The sequence below is a fragment of the Salvelinus fontinalis genome, chromosome 1, assembly GCF_029448725.1.
Source record: "Salvelinus fontinalis isolate EN_2023a chromosome 1, ASM2944872v1, whole genome shotgun sequence".
Classification (NCBI taxonomy): domain Eukaryota; kingdom Metazoa; phylum Chordata; class Actinopteri; order Salmoniformes; family Salmonidae; genus Salvelinus; species Salvelinus fontinalis.
This window is the reverse complement of record NC_074665.1, coordinates 70,772,781-70,785,283: the sequence shown is the minus strand read 5'-3', so window position 1 is coordinate 70,785,283 and position 12,503 is coordinate 70,772,781. Positions and strand designations below refer to the sequence as shown.

Genomic DNA, 12,503 nt, shown 5'->3' with positions numbered 1-12,503 from the left:
CTAAATACGGCTGCTAGAATCCTGACTAGAACCAAGAAATGTTATCATATTATTCCAGTGCTAGCTTCCCTACACTGGCTTCCTGTTCAGGCAAGGGCTGATTTCACGGTTTTACTGTTAACCTATAAAGCGTTACATGGGCTTGCTCCTACCTATCTTTCCGAGTTGGTCCTGCCGTACATACCTACACGTACGCTACGGTCACAAGACGCAGGCCTCCTAATTGTCCCTAGAATTTCTAAGCAAACAGCTGGAGGCAGGGCTTTCTCCTATAGATCTCCATTTTTATGGAACGGTCTGCCTACCCATGTGAGAGACGCAGACTCGGTCTCAACCTTTAAGTCTTTACTGAAGACTTATCTCTTCAGTAGGTCATATGATTGAGTGTAGCCTGGCCCAGGAGTGTGAAGGTGAACGGAAAGGCTCTGGAGCAACGAACCACCCTTGCTGTCTCTGCCTGGCCGGTTCCCCTCTCTCCACTGGGATTCTCTGCCTCTAACCCTATTACAGGGGCTGAGTCACTGGCTTACTGGTGCTCTTTCATGCCGTCCCTAGGAGGGGTGTGTCACTTGAGTGGGTTGAGTTACTGACAAGATCTTCCTGTCTGGGTTGGCGCCCCCCCTTGGTTTGTGCTGTGGTGGAGATCTTTGTGGGCTATACTCGGCCTTGTCTCAGGATTGTAAGTTGGTGGTTGAAGATATCCTTCTAGTGGTGCGGGGGCTGTGCTTTGGCAAAGTGGGTGGGGTTATATCCTTCCTGTTTGGCCCTGTCCGGGGGTATCATCGGATGGGGCCACAGTGTCTCCTGACCCCTCCTGTCTCAGCCTCCAGTATTTATGCTGCAGTAGTTTATGTGTCGGGGGGCTAGGGTCAGTTGGTTATATCTGGAGTACTTCTCCTGTCTTATCCAGTGTCCTGTGTGAATTTAAGTATGCTCTCTCTAATTCTCTCCTTCTCTCTCTCGGAGAACCTGAGCCCTAGGACCATACGTCAGGACTACCGGGCATGATGACTCCTTGCTGTCCCCAGTCCACCTGGCCTTGCTGCTGTTCCAGTTTCAACTGTTCTGCCTGCGGTTATGGAACCCCTACCTGTCCCAGACCTCCTGCTTTCAACTCTTAATGATCGGCTATGAAAAGCCAACTGACATTTATTCCTGATTATTATTTGACCATGCTTGTCACTTATGAACATTTTGAACATCTTGGCCATGTTCTGTTATAATCTCCACCCGGCACAGCCAGAAGAGGACTGACCACCCCTCATAGCCTGGTTCCTCTCTAGGTTTCTTCCTAGGTTTTGGCCTTTCTAGGGAGTTTTTCCTAACCACCGTGCTTCTACACCTGCATTGCTTGCTGTTTGGGGTTTTAGGCTGGGTTTCTGTACAGCACTTTGAGATATTAGCTGATGTATGAAGGGCTATATAAAATAAACTTGATTTGATTTGGCCCAACAGCCCCAAGAAACATGTTTCTGTTTCTTCCTACTGGCAACATTTTAATTAGCATGCGGCGCTAACAACTTTATTTGCATCAGCAAATGTTTGTTTTTGTGTGTGTGTGTGTGTCAAAAGGGGTTCTGTGTTCTGAAGGAGAGGCTCTGAGAGATTCCGTAATGGAATCCCAACATCCTGGGGCATCGCTAGGCAACAGACTCAACAAGCTCTCACAGTCTCATAGCAGATTTAGACGTTCAGCCATGTTCTCCACACGTCAAATTTCGAAGTTGCTCCAAATGTCAAATTTAGAAGTTAAGGGTTAAGGGGTTAGTCACTCATTACAAATGGTTAAGGTAAGGGTTAAGGTTTGGGGTAGAGTTAAAGCATTACATTCAGTCACTCATTACAAAGGGTTAAGGTACTAATCAAATCCAATTTTATTGGTCACATACACATATTTAGCAGATGTTATTGCGGGTGTAGCGAAATGCTTGTGTTTCTAGCTCCAACAGTGCAGTAGTATCTAACAGTGCAGTAGTATCTAAAAACGGTTCACAACAATACACACAAAGCTATCAGTAAAACAATGGAATTAAGAAATATATAAATATTAGATTGAGCAATGTCAGAGTGGCATTGACTAAAATATAGTAGAATATAGTACAGTATGTACATATGAGATAAGTAAAGCAGTGTGTAAACATTATTAAAGTGACTAGTGTCCATTATTAAAGTGGTCAGTGATTCCATGTCTATGTATATAGGGCAGCAGCCTCTAAGGTTCAGGGTTGCGTAACTGGGTAGAAGCTGGCTAATGATGGCTATTTAACAGTCTGATGGCCTTAAGATTGAAAAACAGCATCTGTCTCTCGGTCCCAGCTTTGATGCACCTGTACTGACCTCACCCTCTGGATGATAGCGGGATGAACAGGCCGTGGCTCGGGTGGTTGATGTCCTTGAGGATATTTTCGGCCTGTCTGTGACAACAGGTGCTGTAGGTGTCCTGGATGGCAGGTAGTTTGCCGCCGCTGATGCGTTGGGCAGACCGCACCACCCTCTGGAGAACACTGCGGTTGCGGGCGGTGCAGTTGCCGTACCAGGCGGTGATACAGCCTGACAAGATGCTCTTAATTGTGCATCTGTAAACGTTTGTGAGGGTTTTAGGGGCGAAGCCACATTTTTTCAGTCTCCTGAGGATGAAGAGGTGCTGTTGTGTTTTCTTCACCACACTATCTGTGTGGGGGGACCATTTCAGAACATCAGTGATGTGTACGCCGAGGGATTTGAAGCTTTTCACCTTCACTGCGGTCTCATCGATGTGGATAGGGGCGTGCTCCTTCTGCAGTTTCCTGTAGTCAACAAGCAGCTACTTTATTTTGTTGACGTTGAGTGAGAGGTTATTTCCTGGCACCACTCTCCCAGGGCCCTCACCTCCTCCCTGTAGGCTGTCTCGTCATTGTTGGTAATCAGGCCCACTACTGTTGTGTCGTCTGCAAACTTGATGATTGAGTTGGAGGCCTGTGTGGCCACGCAGTCATGGGTGAACAGGGAGTACAGGAGGGGGCTGAGCATGTACCCTTGTGGGGCCCCAGTGTTGCGGCTCAGCGAAGTGAAGGTGTTGTTTCCTACCTTCACCACTTGGGCGCAGCCCGTCAGGAAGTCCAGGACCCAATTGCACAGGTCGGGGTTCAGACCCAGGCACCCAAACATAATGATGAGCTTGGGGTACTATGGTGTTGAATGCTGAGCTATAGTTAATGAATAGCATTCTTACATAGGTATTCCTCTTGTCCAGATGGGATAGGGCAGTTTGCAGTGCGATGGCGATTGCATCGTCTGTGGATCTATTGGGGCGGTAAGAAAATTGAAGTGGGTCTAGGGCAGGAGTGGGCAACTCCAGTCCGCAGGGGCCTGATTGGTGTCACACTTTTTCTCCATCCCTAGCAAACACAGCTGATTAATCAAATTGTATTCTAAATTGTAGATCATGATTAGGTGATTATTGGAGTCAGGTGTGTTTGCTGGAGCTGGGGCAAAACTATGACACCAATCAGGCCCTTGAGGACTGGAATTGCCCATCCCTGGTCTAGGGTGTCAGGTAAGGTAGAGGTGCTATAATCCTTAACTAGCTTCTCAAAGCACTTCATGATGACAGAAGTGAGTGCTACGGGGAGATAGTCATTTAGTTCAGTTACCTTTGCTTTTTTGGGTACAGGAACAATTGTGGACATCTTGAAAGCAAGTGGGGACAGCAGACTGGGATAGGGAGAGATTGAATATGTCTGTAAACACTCCAGCCAGCTGGTCTGCGCATGCTCTGAGGACGCGGGTAGGGATGCTGTCTGGGCCAGCAGTCTTGTGAGGGTTAACACGCTTAAATGTCTTACGTCGGCCACGGAGAAGTAGAGCCCACAGTCCTTGGTAGTGGGCCGCGTCGGTGGCACTGTGTTATCCACAAAGTGGGCGAAGGTGTTTAGCTTGTCCGGGAGCAAGATGTCGTTGTGCGCTACGTGGCTGGTCTGGTTTTCCCTTTGTAGTCCGTGATTGTCTGTAGACCTTGACACATATGTCTCTGTACTGACATTTTGCCTGTTTGTCTTATGTAGGGAATAACTACACTGTTTGTATTTGGCCATATTCCCAGTCACCTTGCCATGGTTAAATGTGGTGGTTTTCCCTTTCAGTTTTGCAAGGTTTGGGATAGGTTTAAAACATTACTTTCAGGCACTCATTACAAAGGGTTAAGAAAAGGGTTAAGGTTTGGGATATGGGTTAACCTGTCTAGGATCAGCGTGGCGCTAGCGGCACACCCCCCCCCCCCACTGAAAAACCAGTGCCGCGAAATTCAAAAAAAATATTTTTTTAAAATATTTAACTTTCACACATTAAAGTCCAATACAGCTAATGAAAGACACAGATCTTGTGAATCCAGTCAACATTTCCGATTTTTAAAATGTTTTACAGGGAAGACACAATATGTAAAGATGTACATCTATTACCTAAAAACACATTAGCATAATCCACCATCTTTTATTTGTCCACCAACACCAGTAGCCATCACCAATTCGGCTAAACTAAGATATTTATAGCCCCTAACCAACAAAAAAACTCATTAGATGACAGTCTGATAACATATTTATGGTATGGGATAGGTTTTGTTAGAAAAAAGTGCATATTTCAGGTAGATGGCATAGTTTACAATTGCACCCACCGTCACAAATGGACTAGAATAATTACAATGAGCAACGTGTTTACCTAACTACTAATCATCAAACATTTCGTAAAAATACACAGCATACACGAATCGAAAGACACAGATCCTGTGAATACAGACAATATTTCAGATTTTCTAAGTGTCTTACAGCGAAAACACAATAAATCGTTATATTAGCTTAGCACATAGCAATTAGCAGCCCAGCATTGATTCTAGCCAAAGTGAGCGATAAAAGTCAACATCGCCAAAAGATATTAATTTTTTCACTAACCTTCTCAGAATTCTTCCGATGACACTCCTGTAACATCACATTACAACATGCATATACAGTTTGATCGAAAATGTTTATATTTAGCCACCAAAATCATGGTTAGACAATGTGAAATGTAGACAAGCTGGTAAAGAAAAAGTCCTTGCGCCACTTAGACAGTGATCTACTCTTATACATAAATACTCATAAACGTGACTAAAAAATATAGGGTGGACAGGGATTGATAGACAATTTAATTCTTAATACAATTGCGTTATTACATTTTTTAATTTATCCTTACTTTTCAATACAGTTTGCGCCAAGCGAAGCTACGTCAAAAAACATGGCGTCCTAAGCCACTAAAATGTTTCGACAGAAACACGATTTATCATAATAAAAATGTCCTACCTTGAGCTGTTCTTCCATCAGTATCTTGGGCAAAGGATCCTTTCTTGGGAGAAATCGTCTTTTGGTGGAAAGCTGTCCTCTTGCCATGTGGAAATGTCAACTGCGTTCGGGATGAACTGAAAAGCGTGCCCAACTTTTCACATCGTTGCAAAAATAAATGTCCCAAAATCGCACTAAACGGATATAAATTGCTATAAAACGCTTTAAATTAACTACCTTATGATGTTTTTAACTCCTATAACGAGTGAAAAGATGACCGGAGAAATATAACAGGCTAAACTAACGCTTGGAACAGGAGCGGGTCGGTGTCCAGCACGCGCGTTACGCAGCAAGGAAAGACTTGCTAGCTACAGGGTTTTTTGATTTATAGGGCCTGTGAACGCGCAATCGACCCCATTGGAATCGTCATCACGTAAAGGCATCCAGGGGAAGACGTAAGAAGTGTCCGTATAGTCATAGCAATGACAGTGCCCTTTTAACTGACTTCAGAAGAGTGGCCAACATTTCTCAAATCTGACTCCATGTCAGGGAAATTGCTGTAGAATGGGCTCTGTTCCACTTAGAGACAAAATTTCAACTCCTATAGAAACTATAGACTGTTTTCTATCCAATAATAATAATAATATGCATATTGTACGATCAAGGATTTTGTGGGAAGCCGTTTCAAAAATTAGCCAAATTAGCATAAATAGTCTAAACAGCGCCCCCATCCCCAACAGGTTTTAAGGGTTAAGGTTTGGGATATACCAAAAATTTAAAAAACAGTGTCCACTACTGGGATCAAACACGTAAGATAATGATCCAGAGTCATGGGATTATGCCCATCCACGACACCCTAGCCTACTGGATGGTAATAGTGCTCACTGTTGCCCCTAGTGGACAGTTTGGAAGGCATTTCCCGATGTCCTCAGGGCATGAATAGTTTCGACCTCAATCTTGAACGAGCTAGCTGACAGAATAGCTCACCAGTGTTAATTTAATTAAGGTTCGTCGTTAGAGCTGCAGCCCACAAACCTGCTGTGCGCTTCAAGACTCAAGAATACCCGCTCAATCACTAATGCAACACACTGATACAGAGGTTCGTACACAAACACAAGCACTCACACAAAGCTCTTCAAAGCTTTATAATCAAAAACACAATTAGTGATGATGAGCAACAATTGATGCCTGTGGCACTCGATTAGCTGAATGTTTCTCCACACCAATTGGGCTGAAAAACCATAGCAGCTCTAGGTAGATGTATGATCTTCATTTCAGCCACTTTGTTACAGCAGGAAAATAATCCTGCAGCAACAGGAAATGTGAATTATTATGTGAAATATAATGAATGGAAAAATCTTGTAGGGGTTGATACATTTTTCGTTAGGGTAAACCAAGTCTGCCATTTTAAAGTGGAAATGACAAACTTTAGAAGCCCTTTTAAACCTTGAATACTCTTCAAGTTTGCATTTCCTGCTGTGCAGGAACATTCTCAATGATCAAAATAGATCCTACATCTGTAGCTGTACCATAGTAATAGCATAGTAACATCTTAGTAACAGTGACCCACCTGTTGGGCCATTAGTGCAGCCAGCTCGGGGGGTACAGGCAGAGGCTTGGCCCCGGGGATAGGGTCAGAGATGAGCAGGTTGCCCTTGGAGCCATGGTGAGTGTGGGAGCCGGACCCCAGGGTACCCCCTGCAGAGGTCATCTGCTGAGCCAGGAGCATGGCACGGTCAGGCAGCTTGGTAGGGTCAGCACACGCCTGCTGCCATGCTGGGATCTTTTGGGCTAGAAGGTCCTTACCCTGGAGAAGAGCGGAAAATAAAGACAGAGGGAGAGAAAGGTGAGACATTGTGTAGGGGTGAGATAGGTGAATATAGAGATGTTCTGGTGATGGAAGAGGAGTGATTAACAAGGTGTTCCTTTGAACCCGCTCAAAAGGTAAGTGATGTGAGGTATGTGTGTATTTAAGGAGGAGAGAAAGAGAGGGAGAAGGAGAGCGAGAGAGAGAGAGAAAGAGAGAGAGAGCTTCACCTCACACCCTCTGCCATATCTGCCATATCACCAAACCAAGACATCCTTCTCTCTCGGCTCTGACAGCTCTTCTACAGTATCTGTTGGCCGGGGAGCTGAAGCAGCCTCATTACCAGTCTAGCAGCCGTTTCAGCACAAAGCTGTCCACCAGCAGCCTCCCAGGATTATAACACTCAAGGCAGCCTGCGACACCATCTGTAGCCTTCAGGCCTTTCCTCCAGCTCTCTCCTCAACTCTGGGTTTCCTGCTCTAGCTTACCTCTGATCAGTTTTATCCCCACACCCACATGTTGTCGTTAAAGCTTTCTGAGTTTAACACAGGCTGTAATACTCAGCAGGGTTGCCAGATTTCTCCATAAACTTCACTCTTAGAACCATTTTGGAACCCTTTTTTCTTTGGCTGTCCCCATAGGAGAACACATTAGTGTTCCATGTAGAACCCTTTTGTGTTCCATGTTGAACCATATGTGGAAAAGGTTCTACATGGAACCCAAAAGGGTTCTACCTTGAACCAAAATGATTCTACCTAAAACCAAAAAGGGTTCTTGAAAAGGGTTCTCCTATGAGGACAGCAGAAGAACACATTTAGGTTCTAAATAGCACATTGAGTGTGCCCATTGATACCAAATAACAATTACATTTGTTTGACTGTCAAACAGTATTTATCCAAGTGACATATCTCCCAAGTGGCACAGCGGTCTAAGGCACTGCATCTCAGTGCTAGAGGCGTCACTACATACCCTGGTTCAATTCCAGGCTGTATCACAAATGGGCGTGATTGGGAGTCTCATAGGGCGGCTCACATTTGGCCCAGCGTCATCTAGGTTAGGGCTTGGCCGGTGTGGGCTGTTATTGTAAATAAGAATTTGTTCTTAACTGACTTGCCTAGTTAAATAAAGGTTCAATTAAAACAAAATATCCTTCAATCTTTGTTACTATTTATCTCTGTCCATAGCGTACATAAATATGTCTACCCATGTTGTCTTCCTTATCGCATTCTGTGTACCAGTCAGAGTGCTCCTCCTTGGTCTCTCTCTGTTGGTGGACCGGATAGCGGTGCCAGAAGGTGACTAAGCTCCCAGTTGGCAGTATTGCCTAGGTAATGTACCGTGTGTTGTGTGCGTGGGAGTGTGGCCTGTGGAGCACCTTGCCAGAGAGATGATATAAACTCCACTGGCAGATGGTCTGCCTCTTCCTCTTTCATCTCAATACACTTCTTCAACCTGCTCGTTTCGGTTCCCCTGCTCCTACTCTGTCACCTTCATTATGGCTGTCTTATACATGGAGGGCGCGACCATACCATATTAAGTTGGAGTGTTCTACAGTGTGGACTAGAGAGAGAGTGAGAGACAGAGAGAGAGAGAGAGAGACAGACAGAGACAGAGACAGAAAGAGGGAAGAAGGAAAGACGGAGAGAGAAAGAGGGAGGGAGAACCTGTCTGAAGAGTGGGTCCTCTCTCGCCCACTCCTCCTATGTGACTCACACAATACGCCCTCAATCGTTCTGTCTTTGTCTCCCTACAACTTATTTTCATATACAATCTCTCGTTCTCCATATTTCCCTTTTCACAGTCTTTCGAAATCGCTTCTAAACTAATTCTCTCTCCCCCTCCTTTCTTTCTCTCTCCGCTCTCTTCCTCTTTCCCTTGATCTCAAACTCTCTCTCTCTATCTCTCTCTGGTTCCTCTCTATTCCTCTCTCGCTCTCTCTTTCTTCTCTTTCTCTCTCAGCACATCAGTATTGTCTATAGACAGTCAGTCCCCACACATTCTCCCCCTGGTTATTCAAACCTGGACTACAGTGTACTTGTGGAAGTGGGACACCCTTCCCTTCCACTCCTCTCCTCCTCACTCCTCCTGCTCTCCTTCACCTCCCACTGCTCATTGTCTCAGCCCCCCCTTCCCCTCCTCACCCCTCCTCTCCTTTCTTCTCCTCCACCTCTCCTCTCTCTTCCCACTACTCAGTCTATCAGTTCCCCTCATCCCCATCCCCTCCTCTCCTCCTCACCCCCATCCCCTCATCTCTTTTCCTCCACCTCTCTCATCTCACCGCTCAGTCTCTAGATAGCACCTTCTAGATAGTGTAGGGTGGACAAATGTCAGTAACTTTCCCAAAAGTTTTTCCAGAAATTCTGATTGGAGGATTTCCTCCCTGCCTATTCCCTTCGGATCTTAACCAGGAGAGTTTCCAACCCTAGGTACAGAAACTGTTGACATGTAGATGCAGACTTTGCTTACTTTGCTGTGGTAGGAGCTGTTGTTCTTGGCCACGGCACACTGTCTATCCACCAGGAAACAGTACCTCCTCCTCTCCTCTGACAGTGCATTCTTGTAGCCCTCTGCTGTGTACTGGTCCAGGTCACTCTGCTTGCTGCTGATGGTCTCAACATACTGAGGAGAGAGAGAGAGGGAGGGAGGAGCAGGGGGACGGGATGAGCAGAAGCCATAAGGATAGCGTATCATGAAGTTGCCCCTAGGTTGCCCCTAGGTCTAGAATCTTGACACCGATCTAAGGTCAGTTTTGTGTGTGTGTGTATGTGTGTGCATGTGTTTATGTCTCAATCGTTAAGGTTAGTATTGTCTTATTTCCTAGACACAGTATGAACTTAGGAGCAACATTTGTGTCTGCTTGAATCTTCCCACCTAAACGGATTCAAGCAGTTGATAGATTTAATTTAGCTAACTAAATGTACAGTACGCGTCAACTTGTGTCAACTTGTGTGGACCTAGAATAAGGTGTCAGTAGCTAAACCAGTGGGACAATATTGACAGAATAGCACGTAAACATTCTATATATTCTAATTCACTGCTAAACAATGAATGGTACACAATGGAGCACTAATTCCCCAGTGGTACACAATGGAGCACTAATTCCCCAGTGGTACACAATGGAGCACTAATTCCCCAGTGGTACACAATGGAGCACTAATTCCCCAGTGGTACACAATGGAGCACTAATTCCCAATTGGTACACAATAGAGCACTAATTCCCCAGTGGTACACAATGGAGCACTAATTCCCCAGTGGTACACAATGGAGCACTAATTCCCAATTGGTACACAATGGAGCACTAATTCCCTAGTGGTACACAATGGAGCACTAATTCCCTAGTGGTACACAATGGAGCACTAATTCCCTAGTGGTACACAATGGAGCACTAAATCCGTTGTGGTACACAATGGAGCACTAATTCCCCAGTGGTACACAACGGAGCACTAATTCCCCAGTGGTACACAATGGAGCACTAATTCCCTAGTGGTACACAATGGAGCACTAATTCTGTTGTTGTACACAATGGAGCACTAATTCCCCAGTGGTACACAATGGAGCACTAAATCCCCAGTGGTACACAATGGAGCACTAATTCCCCAGTGGTACACAATGGAGCACTAATTCCCTAGTGGTACACAATGGAGCGCTAATTCCGTTGAGGTACACAATGGAGCACTAATTCCCTAGTTGTACACAATGGAGCACTAATTCCCTAGTGGTACACAACGGAGCACTAATTCCCTAGTGGTACACAGCGAAGCACTAATTCCCTAGTGGTACACAATGGAGCACTAATTCCCTAGTGGTACACAATGGAGCACTAATTCCCCAGTGGTACACAACGGAGCACTAATTCCGTTGTGGTACACAATGGAGCACTAATTCCCTAGTGGTACACAACGGAGCACTAATTCCGTAGTTGTACACAATGGAGCACTAATTCCCTAGTGGTACACAACGGAGCACTAATTCCCTAGTGGTACACAATGGAGCACTAATTCCGTTGTTGTACACAATGGAGCACTAAAACCCCAGTGGTACACAATGGAGCACTAATTCCCTAGTGGTACACAATGGAGCACTAATTCCCCAGTGGTACACAATGGAGCACTAATTCCCTAGTGATACACAATGGAGCACTAATTCCCTAGTGGTACACAATGGAGCACTAATTCCCCAGTGGTACACAATGGAGCACTAATTCCGTTGAGGTACACAATGGAGCACTAATTCCCTAGTGGTACACAACGGAGCACTAATTCCCTAGTGGTACACAACGGAGCACTAATTCCCCAGTGGTACACAACGGAGCACTAATTCCCTAGTGGTACACAACGGAGCACTAATTCCCTAGTGGTACACAATGGAGCACTAATTCCGTTGTTGTACACAATGGAGCACTAAATCCCCAGTGGTACACAATGGAGCACTAATTCCCTAGTGGTACACAATGGAGCACTAATTCCCCAGTGGTACACAATGGAGCACTAATTCCGTTGAGGTACACAATGGAGCACTAATTCCCTAGTGGTACACAACGGAGCACTAATTCCCTAGTGGTACACAACGGAGCACTAATTCCCCAGTGGTACACAACGGAGCACTAATTCCCTAGTGGTACACAACGGAGCACTAATTCCCTAGTGGTACACAATGGAGCACTAATTCCGTTGTTGTACACAATGGAGCACTAAATCCCCAGTGGTACACAATGGAGCACTAATTCCCTAGTGGTACACAATGGAGCACTAATTCCCCAGTGGTACACAATGGAGCACTAATTCCCTAGTGGTACACAATGGAGCACTAATTCCCCAGTGGTACACAATGGAGCACTAATTCCGTTGAGGTACACAATGGAGCACTAATTCCCTAGTGGTACACAACGGAGCACTAATTCCCTAGTGGTACACAACGGAGCACTAATTCCCCAGTGGTACACAACGGAGCACTAATTCCCTAGTGGTACACAACGGAGCACTAATTCCCTAGTGGTACACAATGGAGCACTAATTCCGTTGTTGTACACAATGGAGCACTAAATCCCCAGTGGTACACAATGGAGCACTAATTCCCTAGTGGTACACAATGGCGCACTAATTCCCCAGTGGTACACAATGGAGCACTAATTCCCTAGTGGTACACAATGGAGCACTAATTCCCCAGTGGTACACAATGGAGCACTAATTCCCCAGTGGTACACAATGGAGCACTAATTCCCTAGTGGTACACAATGGAGCACTAATTCCCCAGTGGTACACAATGGAGCACTAATTCCGTTGAGGTACACAATGGAGCACTAATTCCCTAGTGGTACACAACGGAGCACTAATTCCCTAGTGGTACACAACGGAGCACTAATTCCCTAGTGGTACACAACGGAGCACTAATTCCCCAGTGGTACACAA

General features: G+C 45.4%; 1 protein-coding gene across 6 annotated transcripts in view; it reads right to left on the bottom strand.

The window, feature by feature from the left end:
* Positions 1 to 12,503, bottom strand: part of baiap2b (BAR/IMD domain containing adaptor protein 2b) — a 194,414-nt gene that overhangs the window by 28,467 nt on the left and 153,444 nt on the right. For all 6 annotated transcript variants that reach the window (XM_055931798.1, XM_055931806.1, XM_055931842.1 and 3 more), the window contains 2 exons: positions 9,562 to 9,714; positions 6,859 to 7,095 (listed from right to left, as the gene is read on the bottom strand). In XM_055931798.1, coding sequence (XP_055787773.1) covers positions 6,859 to 7,095; positions 9,562 to 9,714 — 390 coding nt within the window. The remainder of the gene's footprint in view (positions 1 to 6,858; positions 7,096 to 9,561; positions 9,715 to 12,503) is intronic.